At 32.9% G+C, this 24,115-nt stretch overlaps 3 protein-coding genes across 4 annotated transcripts in view; 2 read left to right on the forward strand and 1 right to left on the reverse strand.

The window, feature by feature from the left end:
• LOC147076099 (uncharacterized) overlaps positions 1-18,467 on the reverse strand; it is a 23,781-nt gene extending 5,314 nt beyond the window's left edge. The window contains exons 1-3 of the mRNA XM_085941566.1: positions 16,747-18,467; positions 14,712-14,864; positions 10,312-10,464 (exon numbers count right to left, since the gene is read on the reverse strand). Of these exons, the coding sequence (XP_085797692.1) occupies positions 10,312-10,464; positions 14,712-14,864; positions 16,747-16,899 (459 nt within the window). The 5' untranslated portion in view covers positions 16,900-18,467. The remainder of the gene's footprint in view (positions 1-10,311; positions 10,465-14,711; positions 14,865-16,746) is intronic.
• The window catches only part of LOC147076097 (uncharacterized), an 833,775-nt gene that overhangs the window by 42,565 nt on the left and 767,095 nt on the right, over positions 1-24,115 (forward strand). The window lies entirely within an intron of this gene.
• LOC147076100 (uncharacterized) lies at positions 18,305-23,932 on the forward strand. Its single transcript, XM_085941654.1, has 3 exons — positions 18,305-18,511; positions 20,656-20,808; positions 23,358-23,932. Exons 1-3 carry the CDS (start codon positions 18,380-18,382, stop codon positions 23,517-23,519), a joined length of 447 nt encoding a protein of 148 aa, XP_085797780.1. The 5' UTR covers positions 18,305-18,379; the 3' UTR covers positions 23,520-23,932.

The raw sequence follows: 24,115 nt of genomic DNA on the forward strand, positions 1-24,115 counted from the left end.
CATCGGCTAATAATCTAAGGGCAGGGCCATCCAGTGGATTCGTCCAGATTCATTATACCTAGCCAAACAAAAATATCAGCAAAATATAATATAAAACACTGGAGTGATCCCGAAATCGATAATTCAATACCTACTTTGATTTAAAATATAAAAGCCGATTGCCAATAACGCGTCTGGGCGCGAATCCTGTTGGATGACGTATTTTTTTAGTTAGGTTATACTGGGTAATTATTGAGTTTGGAAGAAAATAAATCATTAAATCTATTATATATATTATTTATAAATTAAATAATTATTAGCATAACACAAATTATGACTTAATATGTAGAAATGAACAGAATTTAATATGTATATTAAATATGTCGATGACCCAATCAGATGAACCTTTATAACTGCGACCAGTTTCGTCCACTCAGTGGCTAGTCTAGTCAGTACGATAAAAAATTGCATTTTATTAAATTAAATCAATAATACAAATTTCTACCATGAATTGAGAGTTAACACAATAAAAGAAATATTATATTAAACAGAATTATAGGAGTGAACCCAGTTTGAAAACCCCTTTTTTGGAGACAAATAGGTTTAATAGTATTATCTTGATCAGGGTTGGCGAACCTTTTTACGTACGCCGGCCAAAATTTCCCTATTACTTATAATTTTTCGACTGTCTGACACACCGAGCAGTTTTTCATGAGAAAAAGATGAAAACCGGTTTTTAAGAATGCTATTAAAAATAGTTTAAAGATTATAATTAAGTTCTCAAATTATATTTTCACCGTGTTTCTAGCCGAAAACTATTTTTTTATTCGTTGAATAACTTTTTCCTTGTTTTCAAAATTTCAAGGAGATCGTGGAAGCATTTTAGCAACGCTTCTTTCATATTATTATAATATTCCCTATCACTAAGCGGTTTTCCGTTTTTAGCGATTATGTTTGAGGTAAAATAATAAGCAGCTGTTTATATTTGAATGGCTGACGATAAATTTCATCAAGTTGTCATCATTGTTGGTTGAATATTTTTATCTGTCATTTTTGCCTGACTTTCGTCGATTGGTAAAAATAATATTAAACACCGAAGAAAACACGCATTGCTCTGTCGATATCATTTTTTAATATTATATACTTACTTATAGGAACATTAATTTATTTGCAAAACTTTCTTGTACATTATTAAATTATTGTAGGTTTTTTCTCTTTTTAAAATAAAACATTCGCGTGCCATGAAAAATTATCTCGCGTGACACTAGTGTCACAGGCTCGCCATCACTGATCTGGGTGCATTCTGTAGGGTTAATGCTTTTAACTTTTGCATTATCTACTTAGTAATAGTATTTTGTTTAAAAAATAACTAACGATGTTTAAAAAATACCTAATGATTATTTACCTTTGTATACATAGACCATAATTTCGGAGTATATTTTCGGGGCAGATTTTCAAACAACTAAAAATCGTAAAATAAAAAAATGTATAATCCTCGTCATAGACATTTTCTTTCATCATTGTGGCAGTTTCAGTGTAATATTACTTATATAAATTTGTGAAATTTATGATAAATTCACGATTGAATATAAATTCCATAACGTTATTCCTGTTCTTCGGAAGCAGATTAATGCAACTCCATTTTTTTCAGAAATGAGTTTTTGACAGAATAATTAAGATGAAACCATTTTTAATAATTGATAAAAATGTCCTACAGTCAATCTTGGTGACTATCTAACTAAATGATTGCCAAGTTCTTGTCGGTTGACTTTGGGATCAAGACAATGTGTCGGAATGATGGGCTATTTTCGCGTAAGAGGCAATATGATGCTAATCATTACTGCTTATTTTAATAATAATTTAGTTTATATTCTAAATTCAATTAAACGTTTAATTTTTTTTAAATATTCTAACAGTGCTTTAATGAATTAAATTTACCAAAAAGATGATCGCCTTTTGTTTATGTTTTTAGTTCTTATTAGTTATAGGCATTCATCAAAAATATAAATTGTTTTTTTGCTCTTTGAAAAAAATTGAGAATATGGTAGTTGCCGCCGTCTGCCTCTGAGGTATATATATTATTTATTTAGTAGATTCTAATGTAATGAACAAGGAAAGGCCTCAGAAATACAATCATTTAAAGGTGCTGATGACCGTATTTAAAAAATATACAGGATTATGGTTGTAGAAATCTAATTGCATATTATAATGGACTCTTTCACAACTACAAAATGTCTCAATACGTCCGATAGTTTTTGTAAAACTCCAAGTAGGCCTATTACTTAATAACCTATATATTTATAAGAATATAAATTCATTACTGGTATTAGATACAATAAATAATATGAATTATATTATATAATTAATTGCCATACAAAACCAATGATTTAAGAATTCTATGCGAGAGTTAATTTGAAAACCTTTAACAATAAAAAGGTACCTAATTGTCATTTTTTTTATAAATGAACAATTTAAAAAAACTGTAGATATCCATTAACTAATTATTGGGTAGGTATGGATTTTTAACTTTACATCAAATAAAAACATGTTATTTGTAAAATTATGGATACCCCCAAACTGGGTAATCTATAATATGATAAGGTATAAAACGATTACTTGGGAGGACTGACTTATCCAGTATTCAAAATCGTGTTTAAATAACTAAAACTTCCAATAAAGTTACAAATTCGCTTTGTCAACATAATATATAATGTAATATGTAGGTACCTTTCAAGTAGTTTACCTTCTTATATTGTTTGTAATTTCATATTCTTCAAAATACTTATTTACGGATTATGTACACATATAAAATTCAATTATAATAACATGAAATCGAAAAAACGCCGAAAGATATTATTTTAACCAACCAATTCATTATTAATATTTGCTTTTTTTTTAAAAAATATGAATAGGTAGGTAAACACAATAAACCACTTAATTATGCACATCTTCAAGTTCTGACGAGGAAAGAATTCTTTTCTTTTTATAAACAGCATAAAGCATAAGTAATAATTATTATTAATCATAATAAAAATACGTTAAGCGCAAAATATATTAGGTACAACCACTAAGGCCCTCCTCCCACGGCGCAACTGAAATCTGACAGAACTGGTTTGTGAAGGAACGCATAAACTGGCCAATGTGATGCTTCGCACACGGCGCTACTGAAACCACTTGAAATATTAATCACATAACCTCAAACTGTCAAACTGAACCATCAGCTGTTTTGTACAAAAACCGACAACACGCACGCTGCTGCGTTTATTCGAATAGAATTAAATTATTTCAATTTTGGTTATCTTGTACTTTTTACGTTTTGGGTTGTTAATGATTTTTATAGCATGACACTTGTTCGCAGTGCTACCAATTTTGGTAAGAAAATATGATTTTTCACCGAATCTAATGATGTTGGTACCACTGTTTTACGGTGACTGGAAACTTGAGAGACCGCGCGACTAGCATGTCGCATCTCTTTGCGACCGTTTTGAAGCTGAGAGATTGCAGTCTCGCCGTCAGCGAGCCGCCATTGAAATACATTAGCTAGATACTGGCTGGAATTTTAGTTTCAGTTCCGACGGACATAAGTTGCGCCGTGGGAGGATGGCCTTAGTAGATAGAAGCATATTAAAGTGTCGCGTCTACTTTCTCTATCAAGTCGTTACGTAGGTCTTTTCCTTTGCGCATTTTATTCAGCCGTGCGGCGTCCAATCTCCCGGAGGCCAGTTGGGCCGGTGTCAAATTGGGTCGGCGCCCGATTGTACCGGCGTCCGATCGTCCCGGAGGCCAATTGGGTCGGTGTCCGATTGTACCGGCGGCCAATTACCGGAGGCCAATCGGCGGAGGCCAGTTCGCGGCGCCAAATCGTCCTAGACCCGGCGCAGCTTCCCATCCTTCCTTCATAATTCTTATCCTACTCATATTCATACAATCCTACCGTCCTTATTCATATAAATCCTACCCACTCCAATCACTCTTTTTTACTACGTTACAGATGAAGTAATTGCAACATGAAATTTATTTGTGCTTTATGTGTATGTTCTTTATACAGGATCACCTTGATTTTTTTCTAGCATAGGTACATATTAATGTATCTAGACACTCAATCCCTTGCCCCACGAGATATATTGGTTTCTGTGGAAAAATAGATACATATTAGAAATAGAATAGCTTCTAATAATTACATCATATTCGATGTAGAAAGCCTCAATCAACGATATCGATTGTTTCTAACAAAATATTTTTTCCACCAAAAAATAAATAAAAACTGAATCAAGTACAAACTAAAGATTATTTAATGTAGGTTAATAATATTTCATTTTCGTTTTTTTTTTCCTTTTAATAACGACACAACATTTATCTTTTTTTCATTACCTATTGAACCTCAAGAGAACAAAACCATTACTAGTATAAAAATTAGCGTAGCCAGACACCATCACAAATTTCTCATTTACAGCGAACCAATCAAACGTGCGACCCATTATAGATATTTAGGTACAAGGTTTAAAGAGAAACGGGACCAGTCTTAGAAAATAAAAACTAGATTTGGGATCGCAAGGAGTGCCTTTCTCAAAATGAGTCGCCTCATAAGCAATCGGACTAGGTCTGACACTGCGTATGGTGTTTTGTTATTTTTTTCTCTCAATTCTTTTCTATGGTATGGTGTATGGTCGTAAAACCAAGATATGGCATGGAGACTTGAAGCATTCGAGATGTGGCTGTATCTGTCTGGCAAGTCTGTCAAGGCTGTCAAAATTCCTTGGACTGACCGGGTGACAAATGTTGAAGTTATCAATCGAATGGGGAAGGACCGAGAGTTCGGCGTAGTATCAAAACCAGAAAACTACAGTACCTCGGCCTCATTATGAGAGGACAAAAGTACAGCATTCCTTACTTGTCATTCAAGGAAAAATCAATGGTTAGCGTACCTAGCAGAGGACGGCGCCGTATTTCGTGTCTTAAGAACCTCCGTGATTGGTACAAGTGCAGCAAAATATAAGTATATTACATTCATCAATTAGTGATTGTCCAATATTACACACTACGCCCAATTATGGTTTCTGGAGCTTGGTAACTCGTCACCTCATTATTATATATTTATTAGAAACTAATCGACGAAGTTTTTCAATACCTACTGGGGTCGAAATTTTGTTCGACGTATGACTCTACTGTTGAAAGGCTTAAAGTTTAAATTTTCCATACCATGTGTACGATTCAATTTAAAAACCAACTTTTCTGTGATGGTTACTTATTTTACGTTTGCGACGTCACCCGCAAAGACAGGCCCGGTTTTTTTATTTTTTTTAGAATTATTAATAACCATGAGTCCTTGCTTTTTCGCATAAGGTGGTTGTTAGTAATTTTGAACAATCACAAACACCCAGGCATTGTGAAAAACACATAAATGTTTTTGTCATGACCGGGAATCGAACCCAGAACTCTCGGGTGGAAGGCCAGTGCCTTACCCACTGTACTACGAGAGCCACTCCCGATTGGACCCAGTCAGTTCAATCACACATAGATCGGGCCTTCTTAAACAACAGGGTTACACAGCCATGGGCGCCGGCAGCGTGGTGCAAGTGCACCACCTTTGGTTCAGATTTGTTTTTATATACTTAATAATAATTATTGTATAATATATAAATATTACAAAGTACTTATTGGAGCAAGTTGTACACATTAAAAAATCATTTTAGGAGTAAAAAAACAAATGTAATTAAAACAGTTTTTAGAATATTATAAGTATACATTTTTCATTTATTAAATAATAATTTTACTGCAATCTCTGCGAGTTTGCATATATTATTATCTGCTTCTTCGTTGTTCAAAATATTTCTTTTTCTATGTAAACTCATCATACACAAGCCGGATAGTTGAACTTCGCACATAGTTGACATTGTCCATATCCTCAGCGTGCTAAATGAGCGTTCCACGATATAAATGTTGTTATAGGTTGCGTGAGGCCAATTTTAATGGCTTGTAATTATAAATTATAGATAGGTAGTGGCATGGCTTATTATCAAGTAAAGCGGTGGAACGGCGTTCCGGCACTTGTTTTCACGGTACTTTTAATAAATTAGAAACATGACAATCAGACGACAACTTTACTAGACGAGAAATGATTTGTGGATAACATGAGATTTGGACAAAACTTGTAGAGAAAAACCATAAAACTAACAAAAGATGAATACATTACAAAATAAATCTTTTTGGTGGCAATAATTATTGTTATATAAAAATAATACTACTACCACCTACTTATAGAGACAATAAATATTTGTTTGTGTTCTGCAACACGCAATCGTCGCTATGTTAGAACATAACTTTACTGTCTTTTAACTCGCAAGCAAGTTTTCAAATACCTATAAAACATGCAGCTGCCGACGTCAAGTAGTCTCTGTATCGACTATTCCTTCATGCCATGTAAAGCAGAACCCATTTTTTTCATTACTTACATTAAAAACGATATTAAAATTATATAACGACAGCTTACGTTTATAGTTGGTATAACTCCGACACGTTACTGTTAGTATCGACAGAACTGCCTGTAAATCAAAACAGCTCATTTCTATGTCTGTCGACGTTGCAGCCAACACTGTAGGTATCTCGCTCTTTTTCCAGTCGACACATCCTCTTTTCAGCATTATGCTGTTGTAACAATACCATTTTAGCAGCCTGTTCGTTTTGCGACAAAAAAGGTACCTATATTAAAGGTTGTGTTGAAGTTTCTATACATACTGACTGAATCTCGGGCGATTCGACCCGCGCGAATGAATCTATGGGTGTAATAATATCGTCTTTCATAGACTGCGGTATTTGGGTTTTTTTTAATATGCTTCTCTTTTTCCGTAAATGTAAAAGTGGTAAACATATTTATAGGTAACTGATTTAAACGCTGAGCCCGCCCAACTGCATGTTTCTGTAAATAGGAGGAAAGTTGAAGCACGTAAAAACACTTATTTGGGAACACTATGGCAAATGTTTCAGGATTAGAATGTTACAAAAAGGTATAAGAAGAATGAAATAATGAACCCATGGAAGAACTATTTTATTTTATTTAATCCAGATACATACCTTGCACTATTTATAATAAGCCAATATGTTCACCTTACTAAATAAAGTACTTAATATAAAAACTCAAATTGTTTTGTTTAATTGATTATGTAGCTTTTTTCGTATTTTGACAATGTTTGATTCTAATAATATGAAATGGACGTTAGCCACTTGTTCAACTTATTAGAAACTCTCACTCCGAACATAATTTTAATTTGAAGGTACCTGCTTAAAACAAGATTATTAAATTTAACGAATTGTATTAGGTTTATTTATTTATAGTCATATTTGTACAAAACTAGTTATTATCTATCATGCCATGTTGTATTGCCTTATATAATTTTAATAATATTTATTCGAATGAAAATTAGAAATTATTTTTCAAAAAAATATAGATTTACAAATTATACCTACTTAAACTATGCACATAATTTGATAACCCATTAAGTTTACTTTGGGTTGAGGTTTTTTTGTATCTTGTAAATATGAAATTTGTGGATATTAAAATTTTTAATTACGAAGGTATATAGGGGATAGTTTTACACAGATTTTTTGTAGTCACTATAATTTTACAATTTATTATTTCCTTAGTTCATCCCAAGTACCCTCATAATATTTGGATTTTCTAATTCTATTTAGCATTCAAAGCAAATCTTATCACTTCTCGACATCGCTTTTAATCACCTTTATATTATAACAATACTGTATTACGTTAGTAATAATACTTTGTTCATTCAATTACATTGAACGTAGTAGGTATTACTTATAGCGGTCAACGTACGTAGGCAAAACCACATATGCGTTTTTAGGAGCCCACCACCCCATCGATTTTCGGCTTTGGCCTGGCGATGATCAATGATGCCACATTGTGGCGGTCATTTCTACTAATGCAGAACAAGACAGACCGTAATCGGATTAGAACTACGTTTCTTGATGGCCAATTATTTTATACAATTACTTGTTATATACACAAAACATAGCGTTAAATGATGACCTAACAGTATTAAGCCTATCTAATTTATATTTTTTGTATGTACACATTTCTACTGTTTAATAACTTACTATCTATCTCTTTTCTGATCTATCTCTTTTTTATGTGATACGGTTTTATATTTCTTTGTTTCTGAATGTCACGTTGTGAACGTCTTCAACTTATAATTTGTAATGTCCACAATAATATGTTAAAAATAAATAAATTGAAATTGAAGAAGTATGGTTAACCATTTGAAACGATCATTTATCTTAAGAAAGGCTGTAAAACGCAAAATTTCTTAAATATAAACAGAATCTATAGCATAGAATCGTACGATATTTTTCGGATGTCAAGGAAAGGGCTTAACAATGTTCTTTTATTTTGTTATATCAAGTAACCTGATATTATGAATGTAAAATTAAGTGATTTTTAACAAGAATGTATCATTCCTGATTTCAGTGATTTCAAGCCAAGTATCAGCTGATATTAAAAATGAAAATATTGTTTCGTAGTAATATGTTGTATAAAATAGTAATTACATTGGCAACCTAAAAAGGCTTTTCCCCAGAATGCGACTTTTCAGAAAATTTCAGGTAAAGATTGTATACACGAGTAATCTCATAGATTAAATTTTAATTGGTGTTCACCAGAATGAGTCATTTTATCGATCTTAGTATATCAGATCGTGCACATGTGTAATTCTTTTAACAACATTAAAATGGCTTTTCACCAGAGTGCGACATCTTGTGTCTTTTTAGGCTGCTAGAATATATACAAGCATAATCACACGCATCACATTTTATTGGTTTTTCACCAGAATGAGTCATTTTGTGTAATTTCATCGTACCGGATTGTATACAAGAGTAATCACATCGATCACATTTAAATGGCTTTTCCCCAGAATGAGTCATTTTGTGTTTTTTAATATTACCAGAGTATATACAAGAGTAATCACAATATTGACATTTAAATGGAATTTCACCCGAATGAATCATTTTGTGTATTTTTAGACTTCTGGGTGTAATACATGAATAATTACATTTGACACATTTAAATGGCTTTTCACCAGAATGAGTCATTTTGTGTAATTTAAATGTATCAGATCCTGCACTTGAGTAATTACACTGATTGCACTTAAATGGCTTTTCACCAGAATGAATCATTTTGTGAATTTTCAAATTACCAGATGTAATACATGAGTATATACATTGCTCACATTTAAATGGCTTTTCACCGGTATGAATCATTTTGTGTGATTTAAGCCTATCAGATCGTGTACTTGAGTAATTACATTGATTACAGTTATATGGTTTTTCACCAGAATGAGTAATTTTGTGTCTTTTCAAACTTGTGGATGTAATAGATGAATAATTACACTGCCCACATTTAAATGGCTTTTCACCAGAATGAGTTTTTCTATGTAGTTTCATCTTATTAGATGTTATACAAGAGTATTCACATTGGTCACATTTAAATGGCTTTTCACCAGAATGAGTCATTTTGTGTTTTTTCATATCATTAGAGAGTAAACAAGAGTAATCACATAGGTCACATTTAAATGGCTTTACCCCAGAATGAGTCATTTTGTGTAATTTCAAACTTGTGGATGTTATACAGGAGTAATTACACTGCTTACATTTAATTGGCTTTTCACCAGAATGAGTCATTTTATGAACTTTTATCTTATAAGATGTTATACAAGAATATTCACATTGGTCACATTTAAATGGTTTTTTACCAGAATGAGTCATTTTGTGCTTTTTCATATCATTAGAGTGTAAACAAGAGTAATCACAATGGTCACATTTAAATGGCTTGTCACTAGAATGATACATTATATGTACTTTTATCTTATTAGATGTTATACAAGAGTATTCACATTGATCACATTTAAATGGCTTTTCACCAGAATGAGTCATTTTGTGTATTTTCAAACTTGTGGATGTAATAGATGAGTAATTACATTGATCACATTTAAATGGCTTTCCACCTGAATGAATCTTTTTGTGTATTTTCATCTTACTAGGTGTAACACATAAGTAATCACATTGGTCACATTTATATGGCGTTTTACCTGAATGATTTATCATGTTTATATTTTTTAAATTAGATTGAATGCTTTTGTAATTTTCGGTTTTATCCGCTTTTGATTTTTTATGACACGCTTTGTGAAGCTTCAATAGAGATAACGATGCAAAAAAATCAAAACAAAAACTGCACACAAAATTTTCGTTATTAAACGATTTTTTTTCCAACTTTATTACGGATTCAAATAATTTGGGATCTTTCCGTTTAGTAGTGCGACTGACTATATTAGTAATCTTTTCATATAGCCCCAATTCTTTTTTAATGTCTTGATAGTCAATCTGTATTTCATCATATGGCTCCTGTTGTACTTCTACGATGCTCTCTGGCAATTCGAGACCAGCGGAAGATGTCATGGCAGTGGTTGCAGGAATCAACTAAAAGAACGTAAATTATATTGCGTTAACATAAAGACAAACAACAAAGGTATAAGAGAAAATGATATTTAAAAAATCACACACTTAAAAGATGTGTAGGAATCTTGACATACAGGGACGATAGAATTTACAAAGAGAAATGGTGTGTTGATAAGTTATATCAGTATGTTTATTTTAAGTAAATATGAATGAATCTTAAATATATTATTTCAGACGATTGCTTAATATGTTCCTAATACGACATATTTATTATCTGCTTCAGATTATTAAGTTATGCGTGAGATCTAAAGATAGGACTTAGGCGGAGTCTGGCTGCAATGTTTTCATTAAACCTTATGGGGATTCATAATAAAACACCAGTCTCCCATACAATGGCGGCTAGCCTTTTAGGTCAAATGGTCATTGACCCTCCAAAAATAAATATTTCTCAATCTACATAATAATATTTATAATATGTACAATCTCAATTATAATATTAATAATAATATTCGTCGTTGCTTTGAAATATAAGGCACGCGATGTGTTAGTAAGCTGTATAGTGTTTTGTATTCCCGATGATTCAGCGCCCAAACCATAGCAACGTGAGTGTTCACGCGGTCAATTGGAAAATTGGAAATATGACGTAAAGTTAAATTTTTCTTCCTCCACATTTTTTGTATGTGAGACGGAGAGAAAACTCAACGTTAAAACAAAATAATTTGTCGCAACATTCGCAACATGACGCTACATTCGGCCATTGTCCATGTGTGATACAGATGGATATTTTCAATGTGGCAAAATGAAACAGATATAATAATATAACGTCTCTGACTCGTAGGTTCCACGCCGACAGTATGTATGCAGTGTATTCTGTTAGTTGAAAAGACCATTAGGTATCAACGAGTATGAAATTGATTAAATGTGTTTGATTGTTTTGCCTAGCGTTGGACTACAAAGCCGTGGCTCCCAGGTTCGAATCCTGGGTCTGGCAAGTACAAAAATTGTTTTTCAATTTGTGTGTGTCAGGGTATGGACCTAATACGTTGAGCAAGTGGCTGACATCCATTTCTCGTAAAAAACAAAATCTGTCAATACAAACCTCCACTCTGTGGAGGCCCATATCATCCTATCAGGATCAGACATGGTCGAAAGAAGAAAAATAGAAATAGGTGCAGATATTATATAAATATAACACAAAATTTGGTTCTTAGTAATTTATAACATTTTTGTGATGTTTTGTGGCATTGGCGACGGCTTATTTGTTTGAACCGTGGTGGATTATATTTTAAACGAAATAAAAAATGACACATTTAACTATGATAAACGTATACAAACGAAGATGTTAGGCAGGTACATGCCTGATATGAAAATTGTTCAGACAAAGAAAGAGAAAACAAAGATGTAAACAGATATTTTAACAAGATAAGCTATAATTTTTGTCATTATATTTGTGGTTGCGATAAAAGAAATTTATTTTTTTATTATCATTGTCTAATTTTTGATTGAAAAACGAAAAGCAATGGACAGAATTTGGTGTTGGTGATCTAAAACATCGTAAAGAAAAAATAAAACAGCATAGCAATTTTACAGCACATTTAAATAATTATTCTATGAGGTTTGTTTTATGAGGAACTATGGATATACGAATTCAGTTAGACAGCGCTTACCGTAGATCGATCGCTGTACACAATGAAACCGTCGATAAAAATCGTTTCATTTCAATTTTTAAGTGCATTCTATTATGCGGATCGTTTGAGCTGGCTTTACGAGGCCATGAGTCTAAAGATTCTGATAATCCTGGTATATTTCATGGATTAATAATTTTCATGCAGGAAATAGATATTGTTTTGAAGGAGCATTTAGAAAGGTCAACTTCATTCAAAGTAATTTCGAAGATTATCCAAAATGAATTATTACTAGTGTTAATATTAAAAGTCACTCACGAAGTAATTAGATGTGAAATAAAAAAGTCTAATTACGTAGCAATTCAAGTTGACGAAACGACAGACAGCTCCACAAAAACGCAAATGGTTTTCGTTATAAGATATTTTAAAAGATAATATGGTTCTTAGTGAAAGATTTTGAAAGTTTGTAAATCCAGAGGTGTGCACAGCAACAGGATTAACAGAAGAAATTTTAAAAGAGCTGAGAATCTTGACATCAAATCAAATCAAATCAAATTAATTTATATAATATAATTATATAATGAATATAACAAATTATAAATTCAAAGCGTTCACGACATGACATAAAATAAATGTTATTAATTTTTAAAAATAAAAATACAGAGAAATGTGAGTTAATTTTACAATAAGTAATAAAATAAGAAAAGAAATAAAATAAAATAACAAAAATAAAAGTAGATGGAAGCACAGAGAGTAAACTTTGATATACCCTATCTTAAAAACTTATAAAACAACGTCCACCTAAATTCACCCTCATGTAAGTGGAATATATCAATCTTGAAAGTACTCCCCCGACAGCTAATAGCGCAAAGCTACGACGGAGCTGCCATAATAAGTGGGAAAACTGGAGGAGTTCAGACGAGAGTCTGCGAAACTTTTCCACTAGCTCAATACATCCACTGTTATGCTCATCAATTTAATTTAGTTCTGCAAAAAGTATCCAACATTGTCACTGGTCTGAAAGTTTTTTTTTGCCACAGTCCAATTATCAATGAGTTTTACAGAGGTCTAAAAATAATTTATATTTGTTGAGGCACATCTACTATCGGTTTTGGTATGATATTCCAAAAGAGCGGTGTTCCTTATGTGGGGTTAGCATGGAATCTCATCATAGTATATAAGTTATTATAATCTATTTAAGTACCAAATAACGCATGCTACATTGATAAGAAAGGCGTGTCACATAATTCATACGATCCGGTTTGACGGCGCGTACCATAGGTCAGTCAACCGGACTTAGTTATTTGCCAGTCATCAATTGTGTAATAATACAACACTTTCATGATAAAATTTAATTATTCATAATACTTGCTCAGCAACATTGTAGCTAAGAATGTCTCGATTAAGTATTTCATTGTCATAAAAGGCAATCCGGAAATGTGCTGAAGTGTCAGATTTGCGTGAACCTAGGCGGCTCATGCAGTAAACAAGTGACATGTGATCACAGGTTATTGCTCCTGAGTTATGATGAATTTCCTTTGTTATAAATTCATATAAAAGCTCGGAGCGGGACAAATCTGTTATCATACGTCGTAAATTCTTGCTAACCTAAAGTCGAATCGCTGATCGTCGATTCTGTTAACTTTTCTCATAAACACGCCATCGTAATTTAATTTGTCAATTTAATATTAATCATAAATATACTGTCTGTAATAATTTTGTATCAAGTATTGTTGAAGGGAATAAATTGGTAATTACTCAAACACGCATCCACCTTCGATTCATTGAAGTCCATCTACCTACCATATCCATCAACCTCCTCTTCCCCTTCACAATACTTATATACAGGCTGTTCCCATACCTGTAGTCACCAAATTCCAAATTACATGCGAAGTTGAGAAGAGAGAGCAGAATTTCGCATGGAAAGTGAAGACGTATGAAGCATAATATGTACCTAGCCACACGGTGGTTACACTGTTACACTTTTTAATGAAAAATTTACTAACACAATATTGCTTTCATACCTTAATAGAGAAAGATTCGTAATAAACAACAGCTGGCTTACGGCACACATTCCTTATCCGCAACTAATATATCTATGTCACATTGTCTAATAGATGTCATCCTAGTAGTAGTGAGTTGTTTGAAATGTGTTTTTTAATACTAGCACTTTTAGTAATACGCATCTACATTGAAAACCTACCAGTAAAGTTTTTATGTTAATAATATATTACTTACTTATATAATAGTCTCATGTGTAAATCGTTAGATATACAATATATTCATGTTACATAATAATACATTAATAATATCACTTATGCTAAGCTTATGACATAGGTATCTTTGCATTCCTATTTGGAAACTGATCATTCGGAAAGAAGTTGACGGAGGTTAAGGAAGGTTACATAACGACCGCGTGTTTGGAGCATCAGAGAAATGAGAAACTATTCAATTTGCACACACATTGTGTTGAATAAGGAAAGCAAGTACCAGTAAGTCGTTATTTAGTTAAACTGAGCGAAAAGTTAGTGTTTTTCGCCACATCTAATCCAATTCATTGCCCTATTGCGCATCTAATTTTTTCTGTGTTACCGTTATGATCGTATGTAGATTATTTAAAATGAATAAATTGTTATATTATACCTGATGTCCTGGGTTGCATTTGGAATAAGAGCAAGTGGGTTGGGGGTAATCATAATTGCTTTGCACTTCATCCTCCCGAACAATCTCATTCTCTGAGTCAACCCGCTCATAATCAGTGTCCAATTTTACAGTAGTAGGGTACTTTGAAAGGATCTAAAAAAAATCATTGATTTTATAAATAAAAAAGTATATCAATGTCTTCTTTTGACGATAATAAACTTTATTCCTGTTTACTGATATCGCTGGCGTCATTATAATAATATGTTGATTGTCTAGAGAATTACAATATAATTTATTACCTACACAAAAATTATTTATTTAATTTCGTTATTATATACAATAATCGTTGTAATTTAATTTTCTCATAAACCATTTTTAAGTTAATCCTTTATCTCTTTTAAGGGAATAGTATCACCACAATAGTGCTGTAGTCTAAATTTGCACGAAAGGTCGACAACCATCACGTAAAATGCGGCTTCTTTGGATTAAATAGGTACCTAACGCTTGACTGGCAAGCTATCTTCGTCGTATTATGCATTTTCGAATCGGAAAGCAAAGTGTGTAATTCATATTTAAATGGGCATAATAGTTATTAATAATACACCCCGCCTGGGGCTACGAGGTGACGAAGTTACAGCATCACAGCTATGAATTGATGTCCGACCGTTTGAGAAAGCAATTATTTGAAATTTACTACAAACTTATAGTCGCTACCTACGTATATAATTCTTTGAACTCGACCGAAGACAACCGCCAAAGGAGAAATTGTCTGGGAAGCGAATATGTCATCGAATGATAAAAATGACAATTGGATACGTTTAGTGTGCTATTATTTCATAATTAGTAGTACATCAATTAACGCTGTCAAATTGTATACGCCATAGTGGTTTTAATAATGCTATGTGAGCGCTGACGAGGAATAGCAACTCGAGCCGAGCGGACCTACCATACGCTCACGCTCGGTCCACCTCGAGTGGTCTCGGCGAAAGTGTGTACTGCATTAAATCGGGTTGTGATTTGTTGTTTGGAAAAAGTGAGTCACTACATTGGTCATTCTTCAAACATCCATTAGGTACTTATGTACTCTACAACAGTAATCACGAATAGCCAATGACATTATTAATGGACAACGCACTCGATACAGTAGTTGGCAAGTAAATTCGCGGATAGCGACATCCGCACATGCATAGGTAGACGTTACGCAATTTCCATTATGCGATATTACGCATCGGGAATTGATAGCAATATCACCTTTATTGTAATAGCATTAGAACAGTGTTTCTAGTGTCAATGTTCATTTGTGCGAACCCGTTCGAACCGAACCATTTGGCAGACCGACAAAAAGCATTAGAAATTTATAGCAATATCGTTAGAACAGATTATGCCATTCGGCAGACCCGATAAAAAAGTGTCATTTTTTCCAGAAGCTTCATCCATATTAATGTCATTGCGAGTAGCCATTTTAAAATAGAATGACAACAAGCACAGTGCAAACAAAACCAACCTACCTTGATTAACAATGCCACATGGCAATTCATATGTATTTATAGTAATATAATTAAAAATAGAACAATATATTGGGTAATAATGTTCTCAAAGGGAACGAAACCGGTCGTTAGATAATCAAGTGGATCAATTATATTACTAGATAGGTACTTATATTGTTTTAGCACTAATCACAAAAACATTTTCGTAGGTAATTTTAATTCAAAACAAACGTTCCAAACTTATCTAAATCAATTAATAGAGCGTACCATCGCTGGCGACTTATTTACAATAATTATAATTGGTAAAGTAATAAAGAGTTTCCTTCCACAGCCGTTGAAATATTACCCATTCTATTTCCGAAGTGACCACATATTTCTTCCGGAAACGCACTTCTTTCCTGTTTACTTACCTATATCATTGGTGTCTTTTGTGGATTCTCTCTCAGAATCAACTCTCTTGGAATATTACAATATAACTTATCATGCAAATATTATCGATTAAGTTTGGTATGTTTTAATAATACTTAAATAACTTTTGAAAAACTAACCTCTACAGCGTGGCAGTGTTCATTAGCACCCTCCTGTTTGATGCAAGTATTCAACTCTGGGTTATTGCCATGTAAAGATACATCGAACGATTGTTGCTCATCTGCATCAGGTTCGAAGTCCACTGCTTCACGTTTTATGTCCATTTTACGCATTGAAAGCGTAAGTAGTTTTCAAAGAGAATCGTAACACACTAAACACGTGTACGCAAATCTGTCAGACAAGCATTTGGATGCCGTGACAATAGACAATAAACTAATATAATATAGTGACGTCAAAAATCAATCGTTACTTTTTGTCCGATACTTCAATACTTTTGGATCGATTCTTTTCTTCCGATACGACACCGTTGTCGATATTTATTTTGTCTGTATCGGATTATTTGATAACTTATTTCCATAATTGAAAATATGTAATAATTGAGGCGCTCCATTTGCGAGCCAATAGTACGAGGACATAAAATCGTCTGATTTGTCTATGCTCTGCTATTGACCATAATCTCAAATTTAAAAAAAGACATAAAGCATGTCATTTTCTAATAGGTAAATTAACAAAATAATCAATAACAATGTTGAACAAAGTCGGAGGACAATACAGTTTTATTTAATAAGTCCCCCATTGACACGCTAGTCAGACTATTTACAAAGTAAAGTAATTAAATGAGATTTAAGAAACTATATAAAATTATTGTTGTCTTCACCGAAAAAAGTGTCGCTAGATTTTAAAATCAGCCAAGTCCATCATAGATGAATAGGAGAAAAACAGCTTTTTGTTTTCTCAAATAATACACAGTCATAAGGGTGAAAGTTATATTATTTCGAGTATAGAATATTTAAAATTAATCGATTCCACATTTTGATAATGCAGAAATGTTCTTCAGCAATTCACAAACAAATCAGCAATACCCAAAGGTGGACTTGGCTGATTTTGAAATGACGTGGCGACACAATAATAATATTGTTTTGTCTTGCTACCACGAACATCAACAGTAGTTGATCACAGTTACTAATTATTACTAACAAGTTTTTACTAGATCTAATAAAATTAATTCCTTTTGTAACCAATTATTAATAAGCAAACATAACCTCTAATGATAATAAAGTTTGATGGCTATGCTGGCATTGACATTAATATTATTATTGTTATTGTCAGCTCAAAAATATAGAGTAAGTTATGTATGAAGACGCACACTACCTATATAGGTACCTATTTTTAATTTTTAATGTAGAGTCCAGAAATAATAATTCCCTTTAAACAAATAATTGAATATTAAATACCTACATAACTATATTGTTACTAATTTCTGAAAATAAACGAACGCTCCGGTTTGTAAAATTTTTCATTTCATGTATTGTCACAAATAAAACAATGTAAAGACTAAAGCATTATTTTATCATCACAAAGTCTTTTATTCTAAACAATAATTTAAATAGTTATAATTGTAAGCATTGTAATTAATTGCTAATCAGCATTTGAATATTCCAACTAGGGAAAAGTATTGAATGGTTGGATAGTGACAAAAAGGATCGTTACTTTTTGCGGCCCTAGTTATTGCCCCATCCTTATGCCGCTCACAGTACAACGCCACGTTTAAGAAATTTGACGCATTATTTTTGTTTTAATTGAAGACGTAAAATGGATATAAAACGTGAACCAGGTGAACTCGAAGCTCAAACAAATAACCAGCATTCGTGTGGTAACGGTCCAGACGCGAACATTTATACTATAAAACAAGAAAATGCCGTCGATGTCTTAAGCAGTTTTGAGGTTAGTTTTAAAATACAATAATTAGTATAACTTAATAGATTCTCACTTTTAGTTAACATTTACCGATTTGTGCCTGTTTTCTGGACTGTTTTGTAGACCTAAGCATAACAAATTAGTCGTGACGATAGACAAAACCTTTTCATATTCATTGCGATAATAATGCCGATATCAAAGGGTAATGTCTAACAATTGCAATCGTATTAATAAATGTGAGTTAGTATTAATGTAGGTAACAATGTAAAAGAGTTTATCTGACCGAATCATAGTACCACATAAATAACATTAATATTATCATTGAATACAGTTGAGACGAAGCCGCGTGCATTTTTGAGGTTAGATATTGCATATAAATTATTAATAATTTTAGTACCTACGTACATATGTAGACGTTAATTCGTTTTTTTGTAGATATGTTTCATAGCATTTCAAACCAAATAAACGACGTTGGATGGTTGGATTTGAACGATTTGACAATTATTTTATGAGGACGCGATTTCCGACAATTAATCATTTTTGCCAGTAGGTATCTAAAATTAATTTAATAATACATTAGTCTCTAAAACACATTGACTTAAATGTCAACTTGAGATGAGTGTCATGAAATTCTAACCTGCTACAGCTCGTCGTCTACGAGGACACAAATTTAATTGTCAGATACATTTATTTTAAATGTATAAAATATAAACAATGCTCCACGGCACCCACGATGGCTAAGAGACTTATTTTATTAGTAGCGCAATAACATATCGATAAAATGACAATAACGGAATATTTGCCATAATTAAAATAATAAATGAATATTGTTTTTAGGTTAAGTCATGTCTGGATATTTTTTTTCGTAATTTTCTTCGTGTAATGCCGGTTTTGGAGTCCGGGGACCGACAATATTTCTTAAAAGCTATATTTTGATAGTTTTATAGTTTTGACAGAGTTAGATGGCTCCCTTGGATGGCTCAGATAATGCCGAAAAAGGATCGGAAATGAAAGTTAAATCTTTTGATAAGTCAACAAATCAAACAAACTCATAATCATTACGTTTACCTATTAGTTTCAGATGAATCATTTAACTCATCACGTACCGCTATAGCTCGTTACATACATCATATTCGACATTAAAAGCTCTATCTATAGGAAGTTACTCTAGCTATTGAAATATTCCCTCAGACTAGACCTCTTTTCATTGTGTATAAGCGTAACTCCAAAACAATCCAAAACACTGCTACGCGATGGATTGCCAACCTATCTAACGCAAGTTTTTTTCGAATGTGTCGTCAACTAGATGGTTGACGTAGGTACTGAAAATCTAAAATACTTGCAATTAAAATTCAGCAAGGGTGCCAGTAAGGATTTATTTTTTCGGTGACAAACAAAAAAAACAACGCAACAAAAAAAATATCTACAATGTTGCCATACGAATCATCATTTTCTTTATATAATGCTTACTGGGTATAGTGAACAGTTAATTGGTCACAAATATTATAGTATTTATTCACAAAGTGTATGTACTTTAATACTATTTATATATTGGAGAAAACATTTTCTGATACTAGGGAAAGATATCTCTTCCATATTATAAATTTTATATCTACAATATTAATAATATCGACCGAAGGTACTTCCTGGAATTTGAATTTAAATTCTAATGGATTTAAGTTATGTACTATTCCAATTGAGTCGCTTTTTACAACCCGGGTTTTGCCTTTCGGATTCTTCAGGCACTGTGCACTCACCCAAACACAACCCGACCCACACTAACCACGAAAACTATTAACTCTAACTAACAAGTCAATACAATAAATTAGGTTAAAACATTATCACCTACCTATTAAGTGTAGGATTACAATAAAAAATACAACAAACAAATTATGAATAGTTGTAAAATACCCTCTCTAATATCTAATAATAATACACTCCATAAGTGTATAATAAATCGTCAAAACCTAATGATAGATCTCTAGCTGTCAGTATATAAGCCATCAAATATCTATTTTGAATGTATCAAATTATTCGACCGCAATAATACATTCCCAGCGAATCATATTCCAGAAAACTTTTTCTCTCGAATCGATACCATTGTGGTTATAAACAGAAGTAACTCCCTCGTATTAAAATAATGACATTTGAAATTTTATTTTTGTTTTTAGTGGCCTGACATTAACCTTGTTAGTCTAAAGTCTGAGACAGATCCTCAACTAGTTGATTCGAAGGACGAATTTATAGAAGACACACAATGCCAAATCAAATATGAAGACTCACAACCGGGTTGCTCATATTCCGAATGCAAGCCAGTAGAACAGGTAGGAACGTTTATAATATTAATTAATTTATTACTGTGTAATTGTGATATGATAGAGCAGCGACTTTCAAACTGAGGGGCGAGCCTCCCTGGGGATGCGCGGACTGTTTCAAAGGGAGGCGCGGAAAGTTTAACACAACAATGTAGCCACAGGTTTGCAGTTTGCAAGTGCATAGTTCATAAAACGTTAGCTAGTTATAACCTACATAAAAAACAGTCCTATAAAAGTTAAGTAGTTTACAAACCTATATGAAGATGTAGAGACTAATAATTGTATTGTATTATACCTCATTTCTATACTATTGTGCATAGCCCCCACAAGAGGAGGCTCGGCGTTGCGGAACGACCAGTTAGTAAGATAAACACACACCACAAATTCTCTATTTGAAAAAAAGTCGTCCGCTTACATAATATTTACATTTTCTAATATTATATATGTGTGTGATACAATTTGATGTGATTGTGTGTGATTGATGATAATTCTCATGTAGAATTTTATTTTATAATTATTTGTAGTGTATTTATTTCCTGACTAATAAATATGGCTATGGAAACAAAAACCTTTGTTCAATTTTCGTTGAATCGAACTGAAGAATAATATAATACTTTGACAATAAAAGCAATGCAAGTTGGTAGTGCTATCATAATTAACATCATATCTCAGAGACTCAGTCTTGATATCAAGTAGCTCAGTATCTCTTTTCAATGTTATTGATGTCGGGTCTGATACAATATTCTAAAAAACAAAATATTACAGTAAATATTCTATACAGTACATTATAATAGTACAGTAAATATAAAAACATTATGACAGTGTTTGCAGCAAAACTAAGTTGGGTTATATACGTATGACGTAGGCCGCTCGGAACATTGTCGCAATTTGCACGTGGTTTTTATTACACAAAATACATACACTGTCAATAACGTCTGACGACACACATCTTTAAACAAACAATACTACGGCATACAACAATCCGTTAAAAAAACTAACCTCAAAAGTGTATCGGGCCTCGTCGGTGTCCTCTTGCTTTATGTAGGTAAGAAGCTGGCTGTTTGGACCATGATTCACAGGTACCTCAAACCATTGCTTCCCTTCTGCAACAGGTTCGGAGTCTTCTCGTTCGCGTTTAATATCCATTTTATGCATACAATTTATAAAATTGGTCTTCAAATTGATCGTCGCACATGGAACGTAGTAGGCGTGACGTGACGTAAGCATTTCGCCATAGACAAGAATAGCAAACCGTGCTAAAACTAAACTTCCTTTGGTACATCTCCACATGCCGCCTTCCAGTTATAATCTTTCTAGTCTACTTATGTCAAAAATGATGGGATTGGATCTAGAATGCTAAATTTTTGATAATAATTGTCCCATGTTTGTTGAGCATCGGAGTCTGTGAAATTCATTCGGATTTAGAAATTTTAAACGAGTTTTTTGCTCGTTGACAGCTTTATGTAGTTACCAAAATGAAAATAATTATTCATCTGTCCACCTGAGCAGCCGAAAGCAATCATATTATGCAATAATTGACCCAAATACAAGTCACAATATATCAAACGCCTGAAATATCTGTTAACAAATCGCCATAAACCGACTTATTTTTTAAATAATTTATGGTACGCATAAAATGGTATGATCTATTTTCTACTAACGTAGGTACCTAATACCATAATAAATTTAATTATCTATGATGACGTAGTTGTCGTAATGATTTTTTCAGAATATCGTCAACAGCATTCAGACCTACAAACTTACCTATCTGAAGAATGAGATGGGAGAGCCATTGTTGAAAAAAAACCCAATCAAGACTCGTAACTAGTTAAAATCTGACATTCTGACAAATCTGAAATTTTCAATTGGGGTTCTATTGTTGTTCGTAGTTCCATTTTTGGCCATTCTATAGACAATGCAGACGTTTTGTCTATGACCGTGAGATCGATATAGTTTTGTCAATTGTCTATTGTCACGTCAGCTGTCAATCTACGTACCGTGTATCTTGTGACATTTTTACGTCAATTAAACTTCGTAAAATGGATATAAAACGTGAACTAGATGCTTTTGAAGATGATGCGGAAGGGCAGCAATGGGTTGGCGTTACAACAATGCATCCAAACAATCCGGTTACAAACATTTGTATAAAGCAAGAGAATGTTTTCGATGCCAACAGCACTATTGAGGTTAGGTTTTCCAAACTTATCAATCATTGTAAACAAATGTTTATTCTATGTTGAAGTGGTTTGTTACTGATGCAAATAAAAGAGTTGCGTCAAATATTGGACTTTACAAACTGAAACATGCAATAATACTTGTACACCGTTGTGTTTACACTGAAGTAATAACGATTGTTTGACCAAGTACCTACCTATAGGTTCTGCGTCTCTATGGCTGCAGGCTAACTAGGTACTCTCATTCATCTGAAAACAGCTGTTGCACGTTTATTAATAGTAGCTAGACAGTATGTCACATACAGACACCGTGTGTTTGTGCTCAACGCATAATAATATAGGTGTAAACACGTATTATAAAATACCTTCTGTCTTGTGTTTCAGAGCCCTGTAACCAGCCTTGCCAATGTTAAAACTGAGATTGATCCTCTCCGAGTTAATTTCAAAGAAGAATTTGTTGAAGGCAGTGATCCGCAACCTGGCTGCTCATATTCAAAATGCGAGCCATTAAATCAGGTGCTTACATACTTATACAATATTGTGTAATATACATACATCATGCTTGTAAGTGGACATGTCTTTTTGGCTCCGTTATTATAAGACCATTGAATTCAAAGTGTATTTTGTAAGAATATAAATTTGTCGTAACGAACAAAACGGTACATAATATATCACATGTTTAGATTTCAGCTCCTTTGGTGCATTGTTTTCGGATACTAGATTTCTGAAAAGTTACGTCTCATAAATGATCCGACTTACGTTTTAGTAAATGGGCTTTTAAAAATCGGAGATCGCAGACAGGGTTCCGCATATGACGAGTTGAATTATCAAATTATACGAGATACGTTTCGCATTAATCGTGTCAAAATCTTTCGTCAATTCAGAGGACCGGTCACCGGAGACCCGGCTGGCTTCACGATTTATGTCATGATTTTTTTTTAAATCAGGAGATCTAATACGCAATTATGAATGAATAATTGAGGCGTCTAATTACAAAAAGCGACAAGTCCACAATTCAATATTTTCGGGAAACAATGTTTTTATGTTTCTAGCTTCAATTATTTGTTTTAACGTGAGATTTTTTTTCTGTTGTATTCTATGTCGAAATTAGAACCAAATGGCAATTTGTTTCAGCCGATAAA

The sequence above is a fragment of the Rhyacophila brunnea genome, unplaced genomic scaffold, assembly GCF_057557595.1.
Source record: "Rhyacophila brunnea isolate RB1 unplaced genomic scaffold, BYU_Rbru_1.0 scaffold_13, whole genome shotgun sequence".
Taxonomy (NCBI): Eukaryota; Metazoa; Arthropoda; class Insecta; order Trichoptera; family Rhyacophilidae; genus Rhyacophila; species Rhyacophila brunnea.

Coding starts and splice junctions, on each gene's coding strand:
- LOC147076100 (XM_085941654.1), top strand. CDS start 18,380: ATGGATATAAAACGTGAACCAGGTGAACTCGAAGCTCAAACAAATAAC. Junction 18,512..20,655: donor ATGTCTTAAGCAGTTTTGAG/GTTAGTTTTAAA, acceptor TTTTGTTTTTAG/TGGCCTGACATTAACCTTGT. Junction 20,809..23,357: donor AATGCAAGCCAGTAGAACAG/GTAGGAACGTTT, acceptor CTTGTGTTTCAG/AGCCCTGTAACCAGCCTTGC.